This window comes from Caenorhabditis briggsae (genome assembly GCF_000004555.2).
Source record: "Caenorhabditis briggsae complete genome, chrIII, whole genome shotgun sequence".
Lineage (NCBI taxonomy): Eukaryota > Metazoa > Nematoda > Chromadorea > Rhabditida > Rhabditidae > Caenorhabditis > Caenorhabditis briggsae.
In genome coordinates, this window is record NC_013490.2 from 7,273,024 (window position 1) to 7,290,559 (window position 17,536).

General features: G+C 38.2%; 9 protein-coding genes across 9 annotated transcripts; 7 read left to right on the top strand and 2 right to left on the bottom strand.

Annotated features, from left to right (window-relative positions):
• Nucleotides 1–708: 708 nt before the first annotated feature.
• Nucleotides 709–1,785, top strand: CBG17964 (the record flags this gene model as incomplete). The annotated part of the gene is made up of 5 exons (XM_045243975.1): nt 709–766; nt 844–912; nt 967–1,068; nt 1,121–1,641; nt 1,690–1,785. 5 exons carry the CDS (start codon nt 709–711, stop codon nt 1,783–1,785), a joined length of 846 nt encoding a protein of 281 aa, XP_045096354.1.
• Nucleotides 1,786–1,988: 203 nt separating this feature from the next.
• On the top strand, nt 1,989–4,777 carry Cbr-ced-4 (the record flags this gene model as incomplete). Its single annotated transcript, XM_002641981.2, has 8 exons — nt 1,989–2,439; nt 2,517–2,610; nt 2,914–3,003; nt 3,110–3,248; nt 3,366–3,703; nt 4,007–4,282; nt 4,332–4,437; nt 4,562–4,777. 8 exons carry the CDS (start codon nt 1,989–1,991, stop codon nt 4,775–4,777), a joined length of 1,710 nt encoding a protein of 569 aa, XP_002642027.2.
• Nucleotides 4,778–5,273: 496 nt separating this feature from the next.
• Nucleotides 5,274–5,841, top strand: CBG17962 (the record flags this gene model as incomplete). The annotated part of the gene is made up of 4 exons (XM_002641980.1): nt 5,274–5,339; nt 5,383–5,496; nt 5,548–5,697; nt 5,749–5,841. The coding sequence occupies 4 exons, from the start codon at nt 5,274–5,276 to the stop codon at nt 5,839–5,841; spliced, it is 423 nt and encodes a 140-aa protein (XP_002642026.1).
• Nucleotides 5,842–6,077: 236 nt separating this feature from the next.
• CBG17961 lies at nt 6,078–7,731 on the top strand (the record flags this gene model as incomplete). Its single annotated transcript, XM_045243976.1, has 5 exons — nt 6,078–6,350; nt 6,402–6,447; nt 6,507–7,066; nt 7,456–7,618; nt 7,667–7,731. The coding sequence occupies 5 exons, from the start codon at nt 6,078–6,080 to the stop codon at nt 7,729–7,731; spliced, it is 1,107 nt and encodes a 368-aa protein (XP_045096353.1).
• A 417-nt stretch (nt 7,732–8,148) lies between these two features.
• On the top strand, nt 8,149–9,245 carry CBG17960 (the record flags this gene model as incomplete). Its single annotated transcript, XM_002641978.1, has 6 exons — nt 8,149–8,208; nt 8,257–8,402; nt 8,449–8,755; nt 8,801–8,872; nt 8,921–9,118; nt 9,165–9,245. 6 exons carry the CDS (start codon nt 8,149–8,151, stop codon nt 9,243–9,245), a joined length of 864 nt encoding a protein of 287 aa, XP_002642024.1.
• Nucleotides 9,246–9,414: 169 nt separating this feature from the next.
• On the bottom strand, nt 9,415–10,403 carry CBG17959 (the record flags this gene model as incomplete). The annotated part of the gene is made up of 5 exons (XM_002641977.1): nt 9,415–9,574; nt 9,622–9,928; nt 9,977–10,046; nt 10,090–10,194; nt 10,248–10,403. 5 exons carry the CDS (start codon nt 10,401–10,403, stop codon nt 9,415–9,417), a joined length of 798 nt encoding a protein of 265 aa, XP_002642023.1.
• A 400-nt stretch (nt 10,404–10,803) lies between these two features.
• Nucleotides 10,804–11,727, top strand: CBG17958 (the record flags this gene model as incomplete). Its single annotated transcript, XM_045243977.1, has 5 exons — nt 10,804–10,908; nt 10,957–11,156; nt 11,205–11,330; nt 11,395–11,482; nt 11,527–11,727. The coding sequence occupies 5 exons, from the start codon at nt 10,804–10,806 to the stop codon at nt 11,725–11,727; spliced, it is 720 nt and encodes a 239-aa protein (XP_045096352.1).
• Nucleotides 11,728–11,867: 140 nt separating this feature from the next.
• Nucleotides 11,868–14,421, top strand: Cbr-coq-8 (the record flags this gene model as incomplete). The annotated part of the gene is made up of 7 exons (XM_002641975.1): nt 11,868–12,056; nt 12,108–12,615; nt 12,660–13,069; nt 13,117–13,743; nt 13,792–13,985; nt 14,036–14,212; nt 14,256–14,421. 7 exons carry the CDS (start codon nt 11,868–11,870, stop codon nt 14,419–14,421), a joined length of 2,271 nt encoding a protein of 756 aa, XP_002642021.1.
• A 987-nt stretch (nt 14,422–15,408) lies between these two features.
• Nucleotides 15,409–16,487, bottom strand: CBG17956 (the record flags this gene model as incomplete). Its single annotated transcript, XM_002641974.2, has 4 exons — nt 15,409–15,672; nt 15,724–16,020; nt 16,158–16,339; nt 16,397–16,487. The coding sequence occupies 4 exons, from the start codon at nt 16,485–16,487 to the stop codon at nt 15,409–15,411; spliced, it is 834 nt and encodes a 277-aa protein (XP_002642020.2).
• Nucleotides 16,488–17,536: the final 1,049 nt, after the last annotated feature.

Consider the following 17,536-nt stretch of genomic DNA (forward strand, 5'->3'; position numbering starts at 1 on the left):
AAAAAACTTTAAAAAATGACCATTTTTGACATTTTTTATTCCGGAAAACGACCATACATGAATCTATAACCACTTATTAATTTTTTAAGAATCATTTGAATCATCTTCAATCTCCACAGAATCAGATAAAAAATTCTGAAATTATGGTTTTAGACCTGCAATTGTGATCGCGCCAAACTTTTTTTCTGTAGATCAAAAATTAATTTGCAGTTCGGAATTATTCTGTGGGATAGCGTGAATAGCAAAAAAAACATCAAAACTTCGGAATTAGGCACTTGCATTTCTGCTACAATAGAATTCGAAGAAAAATTGTTTCGCGATAAATATATTGAATACCTTCTGAAATATACCTTTCAATTTTTCAAATTAATACATTTAATACCCTCCCATTCTTTGCAAAGATCTTTGCACATCTTGCTCACTTCTGAAATTATTTTTGTAGAAAACAGTGCAAACACTGCAGCTTCGACTAGTGCATCATAACTTACGACAGATTTCTCCCGCGAATTCGAATTACGTTGACTATCCAGCCAACGGCTCTGCGCACCATCTTTTTTTGAATTCAATTCGCTCATTCAGTTTTCTATCAGTTGTTCATACAACTTGAAAGACAATTGAAATCTCGAGAAGCAAGCTTGACAAAGTTTTATCATTATCCAAGCCTTAAATGGTAATTTATACTGAACGGCACCAATAATCACATTTGAAATGCAGGAAGCCGATATCGCCGGCCCATCACATTCATACGATGTGGAGTTTGATGAAGGTGTGTTTTATTAGACAAAATCAGACGTAATTCGCCTTCAGAAGTTGACAAGTAATTAAACATTGAATTTGTTCCAGATTTCATTCGAAATGCCGGTCATATGTCGATCGATAAATTACTGGAGGAGCTTGATTTATTGAAAAGAGGTACCTTTTCATGCGAAAATAAATGGATTTGTCTGTTTTATGTGAGATTTCCAGACACCCATCCACTTTTGCTCACTGAACGTCGTAAAATCGGAAAACAGAGGCAAGTGCAGGATACGAGAATTTTGCGACATCGAGCGCGAGCGGAAGATAGAGGTGAATTTCGATAAACGAAATATTCAAATCCATTCACTTGAAACTTTTTCAGCAAAGCACGAATATGTCACTAGGGAGCGGGAATACACAGCTCAGTTCGAAGTCCGGGTACGAGAACTGGAGGAGGAAGCGAATGGGCGTGTGGACGAAATGGAAAAGTACAATATCCAAGAATATGGTGTGATTGACATCACAAAAGCTGGCGGAACTCAACAATCTTTTGATACCAACAAGAAGACTCTGAGAGGAAGAGGAGGAGGGAATCTTATAGAACCTGCAACATACTTCAATTCTCATCCACCCACGAAAATACCAGAATTCAATATCACACTGGCATTTGAAAATGCAAGAATTCGGGGAGATCTATTTGCCATAAGAAACCGTCTACCTTCGCCTGTGCCTGGTGTTAAAAAAAGAAACCTAAATGTTACTATTATAAAACCCAAATTGATCTTCGAAAATAGAACATTCAAGCATGGAGAGGATGTAATTGTTTGGTGCAAAACATTCAACGAAATTCATGCGAAACTCGATATTGTCAATGAAAAAGTCATAGGTTTGAAAGGGATCAATGTATGTTTTTTAGTAAGAATTTATCGGACTCAATTAAAAAAATTACAGGGATGGGATTCACGCCAATTAACAGCAACTACCGAGGATTTGGAAGAAGGACGTGTGATCATTACCAAACTAAAGGGAAAAGATAAACTGCTATAAATATAATAATGCTCACTTCTCACCTATTATGTGCCCATTTGCCAATATTTCTAATTTTCAAATCTTACCTCCCTGTACAATGGATCACCAATGAAATAGATTTTATCTTTCTCAAAATTGTATTTGAATATTCGTTGTGTCGAATGCACTATGATCGTATTTATTGAGCTAGTTTTTTTTTCATGTCAATGGTTCATTTATAGATGCTTTGTGAAATCGAATGTCGAGCTTTGAATGCAGCACACACAATGCTCATCCAGGACTTCGAACCACGAGATGCGCTAACCTATTTGGAAGGCGAAAAAATTTTCACAGAAGACCATTCTGATCTCATCAGTAATATGCCAACTCGTCTTGAAAGAATTGCGAATTTCCTTCGAGCTTATCGACGGCAAGCGTCGGAATTGGCTCCGCTCATTGACTTTTTCGAATACAATAATCAAAATCATCTGAAGGACTTTCTTGATGAGTATCTCTGGTTTGCTACACATCAACCCGATAAACTACGACCTGTTGTGCTAGTTCCAAAATTTTCAAGGCAAATGCTTGATCGTAAACTTCTACTGGGTAACGTTCCGAAACAAATGAACTGCTTCAGTAGAGAATTCCACGTGGATCGAGTGATCGAGAAGTTAGACGAAATGTGTGATTTGGGTAAGTTGTCCGAGGGAAACTGATCTTCAAGTTTCAGTTTCAAGCCTTGGTTCGGATTAGTATTTTGATTTTTTCAGAGTCTTTTTTCCTGTTTCTTCACGGACGCTCTGGATCAGGAAAATCCGTCATCGCGTCACAAGCACTGTCGAAATCAGATCAACTCATTGGAATGTAAGATTTTTGAAACTGTTTCTGAATAAGCGAAATAAGACACTACGACTTTTAAAAGGAATCATAAGATGATATCTCGCAGTGAAAAGCAAAATATTCAGCACACAAAATTTTTAAATTCAGAAATTAGGAATCAAACATATCCTTCAAGTTTTTGTAATCCAAGAAAGGGCATCTCAATTAAATAATCTAAATTTCTGTCAGCATTTCTTTTTCTAATATCTTTTATTTTATTCAACTATTATTTTAAGACCATTTATTCAACTATTATTTTAAGACCATTTATTCAACTATTATTTTAAGAAACTACGATTCTGTCGTGTGGCTCAAAGATAGCGGAACAACGCCGAAAGCCACATTCGATTTATTCACAGATCTACTGCTGATGCTCAAGTGAGTCTTAATCTTGTCCAGTGAAAAAAGACACAAAGCACAAAATTTCGAGATTATTTCGCAGAATATTTTTCTCTTTGCACTTGCATGTTCTGTGTGTTTAAAGACGAGCCCGTGTTGTGAGCGACACGGATGACTCGCACAACATGCCCGACTTCATTAACCGTGTTCTTTCAAGAAGTGAAGACGACCTGCTCAATTTTCCGTCCGTCGAACACGTTACATCTGTTGTGCTGAAGAGAATGGTGAGTCTTTTCAAAGATTGCTGACTGTATGTGACAAAAAATAAAATGGGGTCTTGACTACGTTAGATCAATTTTACACCAATGTTGATTGTTGAGTTAAAAATTCAATTTTTTCAAATTGCGAACGCTCTCATTGACCGGCCAAATACTTTGTTCGTTCTTGATGATGTGGTTCAAGAAGACACAATCCGTTGGGCTCAGGAACTTCGCCTTCGCTGTTTGATCACCACCAGAGATGTTGAAATTTCAAATGCAGCTTCACCGGAATGCGAATTTATAGAAGTCACACCGTTGGAAAGTTATGAATGCTTCGAATTGTTGGAATCATATGGCATGCCGGTGCCTGCTATTGAGAGAGACGAGGATATCTTACACAAAACCATTGATCTAACGAGCGGAAATCCAGCAGCTCTCATGATGATTTTCAAGTCATGCGAACCGAAAACATTCGAGAAGTGAGTATAGTAAATATTTAACTCGTTTCCCGAAAAAAAAAAACATTTCCGTTTCCGTTGGCCGTAAAGACAAAATGTTCTTTCCGTTTCCGTTTGACGTCAGTTTTTCAGCAGAAACGGGATGGAACAGTTGATTTTTTTCAGTTTTCCGGAAGACTTTCGAAGATTTCTTCCATTCCCGTTTCCATAGAAAAAATTTAAAATTTTGTTTCCTCTTGCCGGAAATAATTTTAACTCACTAAAAAAAGGTTTTTTCATCTCAATATACCACCTAAAGAATCGCCCAAATAAATACATTTTCAGGATGGCCCAGCTGAACAGTAAACTGGAAACTCGTGGATTATCTGCAATTGAATGTATCACTCCCTACTGTTATAAGTCACTATCTAGTTCTCTCCAACGATGTGTCGAAGTTCTTTCGGATGAAGATCGCAGCGCTTTGGCTTTTGCTGTTATCATGCCTCCAGGAATAGACATTCCTGTCAAAATATGGTCTTGCGTCATTCCAGTGGATATATGTTCCAACGAAGAAGATCAGTTAGATGACGAAGTGGCGGATCGGTTGAAGAGATTAAGCAAGTAAGATGCTGTTCGGTATTATGAATCTTCTCTAACACTGATTTTACAGAAGAGGAGCTCTGCTCAGTGGAAAACGGTCCCCCGTTTTGACCTATAAAATAGATCATGTCATTCATCTATTCCTGAAGCACGTGGTTGATGTTCAGACGATTGCAGTAAGTAATACTCATAGAGAAAAATTTTTATTTTCAGAAATCAAAAACTTCTCAATTAACTAATTCAGTCCCTTTATAAAATTTGTGTTCAGCGAAAGTTCCATAAATTAATCTTTTTTCACAGAATGGAATCTCGATTCTTGAACAACGTCTTCATGAGCTTGGAAATAACAACACGCCTACACCAGAAAGACATATGCCATCAAAATTCCGTCGTACATCTGCTGGTGACATGTTTCCAAAAGTGGAAGATTCTGTTATACGCCCAGAAGATTATTCAAAATTCATGCAAATCCATCGCACTTTCTATGATTCCCTAAAGAAGTTCACATCCCAATAGCTGTATAAGAATTTCTATGCCTGTAATTTCTTTCCATATAATTTATTCGCATGTAATATTTTCTCCTATTCAGTATTTATTTTGAGCACTTTCTGACTGTATTTGTTTTACCCAACCCCCTCCCCCTTTTAAGCTTTTTTTATTGTACGGATGATAATCAGAATTTTGTTTGTTGATACTCAGAATCATAGTCACAGGTTGATTTCTCTTAAATCGTTCCCCATCTGAATCCAAATTTTGTTTCTTACTATAAATATTATTGCATATGATCGTGTACTTTGTGCATTATGTATTTTTTGTTGATCTCTTATTTCAAATATTAATTATTTATTTTTGTGCTTTAAAACAGCTAATTTGATTATCCAGTTATGCAGTGAGTTTCGAGAAGACCCCAACTTTGATAAGTAATCACCACTGTCGATACAGCTTCGAAAATGTGCGGTTCCTATCGTCTGCTGTCATTTCTACATTTGGCATCCTTTTCCATATTATTGAAATGATATCCACCCATTGGTTTCCATGCAGGTTGATAGCTTTGTTCGTTCTTCTCTCTTTACATATTGTTCGTTGTATTTCTCTGTTCCACAGCAACGGATATTTTTTAGTGGTTTACCGCGTTTGGTCAATGGATTTCTCGGGCTAGAAGAGCTACATTCAACGAACATAATCTTCTGCTGACCTATCAACCAAGAGCTTACACACACGGTCATCTTTTCGTCGTGAGTTACAAGGAAGCGAGGTTCTAAGCTTTTTCATCAAAACATTTCCAGCCTGATCCACCGACACCATGCGGATTCTCGAAAAATCCAACTGAATCATGTACTGATTCGGAGTTTCGTCAAGCCCGTGATGCACATTACAAGGATGAATTCCACAGAGCCGTGAACACATCTGCTGAAAAAAAGTTTATTCAACAAGAGGTTTAAGAAAAATAGAAAAGCTCGCATTCTTAGTTATAAAACCTTTTTCAGAAGGTAGAGACGATGCGAATCGAGTTTGATCAAACCACGTCACCATCTTCATCGCCCAGTAGATCTGACAAGTCGCCTAATTTTCATATTTGATTGAAATATTTAGAATAAAAAATTCGCTGTCATCGTTTTCATGCTTATTTTATCACACAACTATTGTTGTTGCTCCATCATCACTTATCTTTGAATATTTGGTTTTTTCTTTCTTCGATTTATTATTATCTCAACACTTCTGAAAAAAAAAAGAATTCATTAAATGGAAAATGCCATTTACAAAATAGACGAAACCTCGTTAATTATAGGTTTGATATATCATTGTCCGCGCCTGAATGAATTCGGATACCGAGTTCTTTGACGCCGACGCAATGTCTGACTCAATTGGAGTAAACAAAGATCCAGACTCTTCTTACCATTCTCCACAACTGGTATTGTCACCGGAAGAATCATCCTATTTGGAAAGTTACAATAATCATCCCCTATCAAAAGAAGAACTTGTACTACCTGATTCTCATATCAGGGGTAAACACCATATGAAGTCTGTTCCAAATTTATGTTTAGTTCTTCCATGCACACTTTCCAATGACGATTTTAACGAAATTTGTGTGAGTTGATCTATTAAAATGATTATTCACTGATTTTCTTCATAATTTCAGAGAGCTGCCTATGGACTTTATCATAAGTTTAAAAAGAGCAAAGAAGGTTTGTGAAAGGATGACAAAATTCAATAGTTCGTACTTCCAATAGTATTTTTGTTGAAGATCTGCCACAGATGAAGGTGGAATTGTCAGCAAATGTAGAGATGGAAGACGACGACCTAGCAGTAGGCAGCTCACTCCGGAACCGTCTTGAAAAAGAAATCAAGAATGATCTGTCGACAACAAATAATCCTCACCTGGAACTAATTTCCTTCTTGGAAGGAAAGTGCAAACGAATGAGAAGGATCGTTCGCCTGTTCAAATCACAACGACATATACAAAAGTTGCGGCCGATCGATGCACAACAACATTGGAACACCGAAAAAATGACAAGAGAAGAACATGATAAGAGATTCACGAGGTGGGATGCTGCTATGGCAGAAGCATGTGCAGATGATGCGGAGGAGAAATTGGCGGTTTTAGAAGAAGGTGGTTTTGTTGGTATCAGAGGCGACGAAGCCGAATTCTGCTGGGAAATGTGTTCGGGTTTGGAAAACAAAGTCAATAAACTTTTGGAGTATAATCTGGATGAGATCATTGAAGATAAATTTTATTATGGACGATTCTCTTTAGCTGATGTTCTGGAGATGAAGAGTGTAGACAACGATAAGTTCTTCGAAAAGGTGTTTTTGATTCACAGGGTAGATTATTGAAATTCTCTTTTCAAGGCCAGGAAACGTCTTCTCAACGGTCCCAAATTTTCCGGAGTCAGGAGGCTCCTAGTGGCACAGGAAAAATGGTATACGCCCAAAAAAATTCTAGAGAGACATGGAATACAATGGGGTTTTCTACATGAAGATTTATCAAGAACATTTGAATTGGTTGGTGCTCTTATATTTTCACAAAAACTGCAAAATATGTATAGAAAGATAATAGTGAATGGAAGTTTCGAATACCTTTTTCTCTAGCCATTTTCACAACCAAGTTTCCAAATCTCAGAAACACTTCTGAAGACCTTGAAAAAAGAACATGCTTTTCAATACACGTTTTACGGTAAACTTTATTTTTTCAGAAACTAACTCTTCCGAAGGGAACATTATATCGTCAATTATTGCTCAATTTGTCTGGATTGGCATACTATGACGTGGTAGGGGATTTTTGGGATAGTGACAAGTTGAACGACAGGGAAGTAGAGAAACGACTTTTCAAGGGAATACCTTTTGATCACCAAGGAAGTGAGTTGAACGAGGCTAATAATTTAAAAACAATTACAAATATTTCAGATCCATTCAATAACGAAAGGCGACATTTGGAGGACAATCATCAGAATGTACCTAGTAACTTCTAATGGAGAATAAAACTGATTAACTTAAAAATTTATTAATATGGATCCAATTATGGAATTTTTTTCGTTTTTCCTTTTCTCTCGTGCCTTTTTAAGACTCAAGACTCTCATGCTGAAATGTTATCATATCAATTACAAATCACCCTTTTTTCAATTATTATTTTTGTTTTCCTTCTTCTAGATCTCCTGTACTACTTTTAAAAAATATTTTCATCCCTTACTTGATACTTGATTTTTTTTTGATAGATAACTGTGTGCGATCCGCGAATTCCGCAAAACGAGGTATCCCACCATAAAGTTGGCTTATTTGTGTGTCAGAATGTTTTGCTCACGGTTTGCTATTAACCATACTTTTATTTCTTGCCTAATTTTTCATATACCTTATATCCGGTTGAAAGGGTTCGATAAATTGTCTTAAAAATGGATCATCGCTCGTATGTGAAGGGCAAAATGCCGTTGATTGGAATGGGGACTTGGCAGGTATAGTTTTCATGATTTGCCTACTTTATATCTAGTTGCTTCATTCAGATCAGAAATGAAGAAACCCTTTATAAAGTGATAGATGAAGGTCTCAAAGAAGGGTATCGGTTCATTGATACCGCCCAGGTCTATGGAAACGAGGCAGCGATCGGTAGAATTTTGGAGAAAGTACTACCACAACACAACCTTAAACGGTACTGTTGAGCGGAAAAGGTTTTTCAAACTTTCCAATATTTTTAGGGAAGACATTTGGATTACATCTAAACTGGGACCGGCCAACGCAGGGCTCAAAGAAGCAAGGAAGAGTATTGAAAAATCTTTGAAAGATCTTAAGGTCGACTATCTTGATCTGATGCTCATCCATTGGCCTGGAAGCTCTCTAAAGAGCGAAAACCCAAAAAACAAGGCTTTGAGACAAGAGAGTTGGGATGTGATGTGCGCAATGATGAACGAAGGAAAATTAAAAGCAATCGGTGTTTCGAATTTCGAAATCTCTCATCTGGAAGAACTAAAAAAGTCAAGTACAGTAGTTCCTGCGGTTAACCAGGTTCTCTTCTTTTCTAAAACTTAACCTTTAAATATACGATTCCAGGTTGAATATCATCCACATTTCCATCAAGACGAGCTGGTCAAGTTTTGTCGGGACAACAATATTCACTTCCAGGTTATTCGAAATAGAATCCCTCAGAGAGATGTGACACATTAATTCCAGGCATACAGTAGCCTCGGAAGTCCTACATATAGAGAAGATTTATCAAAGGAAACGTTGGTTGTCGAGCTCGCTCAAAAATACAAAGTCGAAATCCCGGTTCTTCTATTGGGATTCGCATTTTGCCAGGGAATCAGCGTATTACCTAGAACCACTAAGCCGGAGCATGTTGTCAGCAACTTCAAGGTCACCAAATTAGCAGTAAGTTTTTGACAAGTAATTTGCCTTTTTTAATTCCAATTTTTAGATTTCCCCAAGTGACATCGAGCGTCTGCTGGCCTTGAAAGTTGAGCATAAAACATGCTGGGATCCTCGTGTAGTCGTATAAATGCAATAACTTTATTATAAATGTCAAATAGTTGAATATACTTTTGTAACCTATATTAAATAAACCAAATAAATTCAAACAATTCAACAAGCCTATTTTGGTGTACGTTTTTTAAGTATCTGTTCTTGATTCGGAGTGCATGTCATGAATATCATTGATACGGTATTTTTCAATCTTGCTTGCTTGTCTTTCCAACTTTCTTCTGTTTTTGCTCATTTAGCAAGTTGACCAGGTCGAACGCGAGAATGCAGTTTTCTTCACTGAAGACGAATGGAATAGCACGACGACTGTCGTTGACTAGGGGGCGGCGCGATATTTCTTTAGCATCTCTAAAAACACTACCGTGAGCTGAAGCTCTACAAGTTGGAAGACTCACATGAAGACGCAAATAGTCGGCAATTGGCGAGACATTGGATGGGCATTCACTCTGAAACGTTCGCCTTCTTTCGCCCATCTACCAATATCCAATTTTCCGAATTTCATGTTCGGAAGAGTGAACTTCTGACTGAGTTCTGCGAAAACTGGTGAAACGTGTCTACACTCGGGACTCCATGTTGTGAAGAATTGGATGATCCAAATAGTGTTTCGGTTCTTTGTGAGCTCTTCATATAGTTGTTCTCCTTGAAAGTATGTCACTTGTTCTGGACCATTGTAAACCGGTTCGGGAAAGACAACTGTGATGACTGAAATTACGACAATTGGAACCTATTCATTTTGAATTATGAACTAACTGAGACAAGCCAAGATGTAAATAATTCCAGCTAGAATATCGGCCCGGATGAATAGGAACATTCCAGCGATCTAAAATTTCAAGTCATTTTTCTTAAATAAGTAAATAACTAACCTTCGAAAAAAGAAAGATGTTGTTGACATAATGCATCCAGTTCGTTGCCTTTCTTCCCTTCCAAGCCAAAATGATCAAAAGGAACATGAGGATTTCTCGTTCTCTCTGAAAGAATTAAGTTTTTATTACATTAAGAATTATGAAGTTTTGTTGCTAACCGAATCAATTTCGCATTGTTCATTTCCTTCTGTTGCGAAGACAAAGTCACAGAGGAATGTCGACCGGATAACCGGGAACGCTAGAGCCAGAAGTGTGTTGAAAAAATGGAACGCCGTCCATGCTCGACGGACCTCGTCCAGTCGAGGGAGGAGCATTTTCGAGTGAAATCTAAAATATAAATTAAGAGAACGTTGGAATTTGAGACATAAGAGCAGTTAGCGTTGACGGAGGAACTGCAAAGACTGAACTGTCCGGATAAAATCGATAAAACAGCTCCAGCCGGAGCTAATGATGTAGTTCCGTTATACTATTTCATAATTAAAAAGATTAATTTTCAGCAACGCAGAAAAAAAAATAATTAAAAACACAGTCTTCATCTAGATTATTTGTTTTTAATTCAAATTTGGAACCATTCATCAAAAGTATGCTCTGCAAAGTTTGCCTCTGCAACTGGTGGCCGAGTGAATTTATTTTCTAGGCCATGAGCATTTTTCTTCATTTTTTTTGTTAAAACTGATTTGATGTGCTAAAAATGAAATAACTTTTTTTTTCAGAATGCTTGTTACTAGACACATAGTCAGGCGTCTGTCTGCTTCATATAGGCTTTTGGAGACGTCCAAGAAGAGAACAGTGGAAGACATGACGCAAGAGATGCTGCAGGTTATTTAAAAAATGACAATGAAATTTGGAATAGTCTTATAATTACAGATGCCCGTTTCAAAAGTACCTCCGACTATTCAAAGATTCACCAGCTCTTTGAAGATGAAATTCAAGTCAGATGGGCTTGATCAATCTGTCAAATCAATCCTGGACCGCGCATCAGCTCAACTTTATTACAATTGTGCAGACAATTATGATTTCCGAAAGTTATGTGAAGCTTTTGGTCTGGGCGACTACATGTCTTCTTGGTAAACTCTACCAACATGGCTTTTCAGATAACAATATAAATTTTGAAGGTACAAGTTGACACTGATGCACACATGGATGGTTCTGATGAGACTGCATTCAGAGTTTGATGGAAAAGCATACATGAGATTGCAGAGAGGTCTTCTTTCTACGATGTGGTTGGATATTGATCACAGGTAATATTTTCCACATTTTTGGTACACTTAATTTTTATTTTTATTTTAGGTTAGGGATTGTGAGCAAAGAGTTGAACCAAATCATGACAGGGAAGAACGATATGAAGCATATGCACGGATTACATTTACAAACATTTTTCGAATATGATGAGGTTAGATCTTCATTTAAGTTCATACAACTATCTCCTGATTGTAGGGTTTCCTTCACGATGACCGAGTTCTTGCTGGTGCAATATGGAGATGCTTGTACATGAATCGGGAAGTAGACCCAGTTCATTTGCTAAAAGTTGTCACGTATATGAGGTCTACAGTCGCTTGGCTTGAAACGCAGGACACTAACCAAATCCTCGTTGAAGGCATTTCAGAGTGGAAGCAACTTCGATCAACGTCCTCTTAACTTTTTTTTTTCAAGATTTTTCTCCTAGCTTCTTTTCTCGAATTAGATTTTTCAAAATTCTTTCTTTGTTATTCCATTCTTTCCGTTGTTCTTACAAGTATCGTTCATCTCAAGTTCGCAATAAATAGTATAGTTTTCAGATGACCACAAAACGGCCGCCCGCTTCAACGCTGAAATGGTGCCAACAGGAGATCGGACCAATTTGTGATGGAATCTGCATGGCTGTGAGAAGTCAACTTGGGTACGATGGACGGAGAATTGAGAAACAGATCAGAAGAAAAGCCCTCCAGACGGTGGTAATGGGTGGGCAAGATGTGGATCCATTGAAAGTTAGATTACTGTATTCATGCGGATAATTTTAAAAATCGTTTTCTTTTCAGGAGCCAAACAAAACAAATGATTCAGTTCTTTCTACTGCACTTCCATCAACAAATGAAACTCTTCAACGCGCTAGGGTTGTTGCAGCTGGAATCGAAACTTTCGCAAAACTAATGTCCCAAGGAATATATCCTGGTTCAGCTGGATTCACTATTTCTGAATCAGGAGAACGACAATATGTCAAGCAATCGTCTCCAATTCAGTCTACTTTAGTTGCGAATTTGATATCCACTGCTGAAAAAATCAGCAAAGGAGCCATTTCTGTACCATTTCCCTTACCGACTCTGACAAAACTGGGGACCTGGGCGATTTCAAATCCTACAGCTGAGTTGCCAATCCCTTCACAGATCAGAGCTGCAGTACCAGCAATTGGGCGAGTGGAAGTTCTTATTCAATCGATTTTAGGAGTGACAACAGCTCGACAAATCACAGGAACAGTAGTCACAGAACCTAGAAAGTTGAAGTTAGAAGGAGTCACTGATCAGAGTAGTGGATTTACTGAAGCAACCGGTAATTCAGTAAACTCCATTCTTGAATTCATAGTATTTTTCCAGCCTTGCCAGATGCTCAACCTTTGGACAAAACTTTGACCAGGGAAGAGGCGGATTTTCTGATAAAAGCTGCAAAATCCGTCCAAGACGATAATGCCGAGACAGCAATTTACGGCGACAAGAAAACAAAACCAGAAGTTTATCGTCCGGAATTACCGAAAAATTTTGAAGTGAACCTAGAAATGGGAAACGTTCATACGTTAACACGAAGCAATGAAAGCTCCGTTCCAGCTACTAGAATCGGAAGATTAGCTACGTTTGGACAGTTGGCTTTTGGTCTTCTGGGTGGAGCAACCGCTGAAGTTACAAGAAGAGCCTTTGGAATCGGAAAGAAGTTACAAGAAGAAGGAGTTCCCAAGAATCCATTTCTATCTGAAGCCAATGCTGATCGTATCGTAGCTACTTTATGTAGAGTGAGCTTATTTTTTACAAGGTTCCATTAGACACCTTATATTTTCAGGTCCGAGGAGCTGCTCTCAAACTAGGCCAAATGCTTTCAATTCAAGATTCATCTACAGTACCACCTGCTCTTCTTGAAATTTTTGAAAGAGTTCGCCAATCGGCTGATTTCATGCCACTCAAACAAGTTCACCGTCAAATGAGAGATGCTTTCGGAGACGATTGGAGGGATAAATTTGAGCAGTTTGATGATAAGCCATTCGCGTGTGCTTCTATTGGACAAGTGCATAAAGCAACTCTGAAAGATGGGAGAATCGTTGCAGTGAAAGTACAGTATCCCGGTGTGGCCGAGGGAATAGACTCTGATATCGACAATTTGGTATCGGTACTTTCAGTCGGAGGCATTTTTCCAAAAGGAATGTTCTTGGACGCATTCGTTGCAGTGGCTAGAAGAGAATTGAAGCAAGAGTGTGATTACGAAAGAGAAGCGAGAGCAATGAGAAAGTTTCGGGAGTTGATTGCAGATTGGGAAGATGTATATGTTCCCGAAGTAATTGATGAACTGTCATCTTCGCGAGTGCTGACAACTGAACTAGTCTATGGTAAACCAGTAGATGCGTGTGTAAAAGAACCACAAGTAGTCAGAGATTATATTGCTGGCAAGTTCATCGAATTGTGTCTGAAAGAGGTATCAAAAACAATAGCGAAGTCTTTCGAAATATAAAGCCTATTTAAGATTTTCTTATGGCGATTCATGCAAACCGATCCAAACTGGTCCAACTTTTTCCTTGGCAAACATCCGAAGACTGGTGAACCACGGCTTGTTCTCCTGGACTTTGGAGCTTCAAGAGCTTATGGAAAGAAATTTGTTGACATTTATATGAACATAATCAAGGCAGCTTACGATGGAGACAAAAAAAAGATTATTGAGTAAGTCTGAACAGATTTTCAAATGACATTTCAGTGTTTTATTTTTTCAGTTTCTCTCGAGAAATCGGTTTCTTGACTGGATACGAAACTGCTGTAATGGAAGAGGCACATGTGGAATCTGTCATGATAATGGGCGAAACTCTCGCTAGTAATCATCCATATGATTTTGCCAATCAAGATGTGACAAAAAGAATACAAAAGCTGATTCCAGTAATGTTAGAGCACAGGTACTTTTAAAATATTGAACTTTCAAAAAGCTTCATTTTGCAGACTCACTTCTCCCCCAGAAGAAATTTACTCTCTTCATCGAAAACTTTCCGGATGCTATCTTCTTGCCGCTAAACTCAAAGCTACCGTATCCTGTGGCGGCTTGTTCCATGAAATCCACGACAATTATGTTTATGGTGAAGATGGAAAAGACATAAACATTGACTGATTTTCTTCGTTGTTAGTACAAGATTTGTTCTTATTTTTTTGTTTATTAGCTAGGTTTCTTTCAGATTCGGTGCCATTTTCAAGTTCATATGTATCTTTTTAATATGAAAATTTATCACAAATGATATTTCATAGACTTTTTTCTCGGTTCTTATCCGTCTTTTATCAACTTCCGAATGATCTCCCGAACATCAGACATCCGTTGATTACAGATGCTCCCTGACCTATCGCCACACTTGCATACCAAGGAATGTAACATGCTCATCGAGTTTTTGCAGCGGTGTCATTCAGAAAAGCCTTTTGGTAATTCCAAATTCATCCACTTGTAGATAACTTTCATTTCAGGAAAAATGCTGGGAAAGTGCTCATACTGGGACGAGGCGGTTTGGCAGTGTACAAAAAAAGAACGCATCTGGAGAAGGGACAACAATCCATCGTATAAAAGAAGAATCGTAGAGTTGAGAAATTTGCCTGAAAAGTATTGGACGCCGGCTTTACACAAATTGAAAGAAGAAGGTGTTATCATTGGGGAAGGAAATACGAATCAAGGATGCAAAATTTAATAAATCATGCAAATTTGGGCTGGTTTCTAGGAACTTCTGAATAAAGATCAAGAAAAAATTATGAAGTCTGATGGAAACTAACAAACATAAGCAAACAAACATTGAATTAAAAAAATTAGGTTGATGAGTGAAGGAGACGAGGATGAAGCTGAAAAAAAGTACTGCCCCCGGAGAATTTCGTAATGACAAGAGGAAATAAAGAGGGATTGTTTTGATTTTCGTCACCCATAAACGAAGATCGCTAATTTCATTTTTTGTTCATATTTTTTGAAGTACGCTGGTTCCTGAGATATTGGTGAAATACCACAAAAAATGGGAAAAATTTCTTCCAAAAACTAAAATATTTCATCATTCTGAGATTGCACTGAGCCAGGGCTTGATTTTCAAGATTATAAAATTAGAAGAATTTATTGAAGTAAAAACGTTCACTGAACACATGGTGCGAACTCATTGACCTTCTTCTGAACCTCCTCATCCGTCGACTTGTTCTTAAACCACAAAGCCATTGCTCTATAAACCGTTCCATACTGCTCAGCATTCTCGATCAGACCACATCTTTCTCCTCTCAACTTGTCTACAATCTCCTTCGTATTCACTTCTTTTCCTTTTTGAACATGGAGCATTGAAGTGAAAAGAGCAAGCATTGTTCCAGCACGACCCATTCCGTTCATACTCATCAGCACTGTGTTCTGAAAATAATACGTTTTTAATTTTTATTTCAATTTTAAAAGAATTCTCACCTCATTAGTCGTGAGAACCTTCTCAACGGTAGAAACCAAGTCTCCAACATTATCCAATCCTCTTTTCTGCTTCCAATTGTGAAGATGATAGACTGTTGTGAACAAGGAATTCGAGCATCCATCTGGCAGAATCTCCAATGTATATGCGGTCATTGCAACCGTCGAATCCACTTTCTTGTTGTTCAAAAACATTTTGCCATGATTGGCAAATGTTCCACTGAGAATGGGAAAGATCTGTTGGAGGGTCACCGAGCATTCCAATGGCATCAGGGCAAGAACAACTGAGTGAACTTCCTCCTGGAAAGAAAAGTTATCTTTCGTGTTTAGAGATTATATTTTTACCTGGAAGATCATTCTCCAAAAGTCTTCAATATTCACAGGAGTAGACACATCTGGAACTTGTGTGACAATCATTGTCCGATTGAATTTGGAACAGCGACTTTTGCTGCACAAATGAAGTTATCCAGAGCATGAGTGAGTTTGACTATTTTGTCATCTGCAATTGGGAAGTCGGGAGCTCGAATCTTATGCATGTTGTTCTTGAACGAAATGCATGAATTGAGAGGTGGCTTTTCGTTGCGAAGCTCTTTGAATGCGGAGGCGATAAGGCCCGAATCTGAAATCTTCCATATTGATCCAGTATTTTATCCCTTTGGATTCGAAGATAAATTACCAAAAGCTCCGCTCGCAATCATCTTTTTTGCCATTTCCTCTCCACTCCATTGTTCCTTCTCCTTCTCTTTTGCCCGTTCTCTTCTCTCCATTTTACTACATCCTTCTCCATTGGTCAGCAACCCAATACATCCACCACTTCCAGTAGTTCCGGTCGTATCCCTTGATGCAGTTTCAGTCACCTTCTTTTTCTTTACCCGTTCACTCTGGTTCTTCTTTCCTTTTTTCTTCCGCTCACTTTTCTCCATTCCTCCCGTTTTGTCCCTCTTTCCTCTCTCGCTCCTTTCACCTCCCTTCGACTTCTTCTTCCGTCGTGATCTTTGCGACTTGTTCATTCTGAAAATGATGTTGTACAGATAGTCAAGGCTAGGAGATTCAGAAGGCTCACATCTATACTTGACACGTTGTATTGAAACTGTTGCGTTGGAAAGCCAAGAACTAACTAGAGAGTTGGCTTTCTATGCGTTTTTAAATCTTTATCTTCACGTGGAAGTTCACAATTTAATTCTCAAAAAGGGCGGGACGAAATGTCAAACTCACAATTATATTAGCGTTGATTCGACCACAAGAAATTTGTTGAAAAACAAAAAATAACGGAATTTCCACTGAAAGTTCGCAAAAATCATATTTATCAAAGCAGGTTCAAGTGTCTACGTATTACTCAAAAATGAGATCACCCGCCCGCACCCGCACGCAAATAATCGCGCGGGGGCCGTGGGTGGTAGACCCCCGGCGGGTGGTGGGTGGCTTTTTTTTTTTTTTTTTTTTTTCCACCCGCCCAAATGGAAATTTTTATCAAAAAAACAACCCTGTCTTAAAAAGAAAAGAACGGAAGGAACGGGAGAAGGAAAAAGAACGGGTATGCTTTAATTCCAGATTCAACGAATTCCGTCAATGACTGGCATTTTCATTAGTGCCTCTGGTAGATGAAAATGCACGGTGATTGCCGGGATTCGCTGTCTCTTCTGATGTAGTACAGCTAGGAATATAGGTGTAGAACCAAATAGGAAATAAAGAATACTGAGCCGACTGGCGAATAGGCGTGGCTAGCAACCCGATGACGACAAAAAGGAGCTCATAAATCTCCGTTGACGACGTCGTCGTTTGTAAAAGCCACTTACGTTTCGTTTTTTTCGGAGCA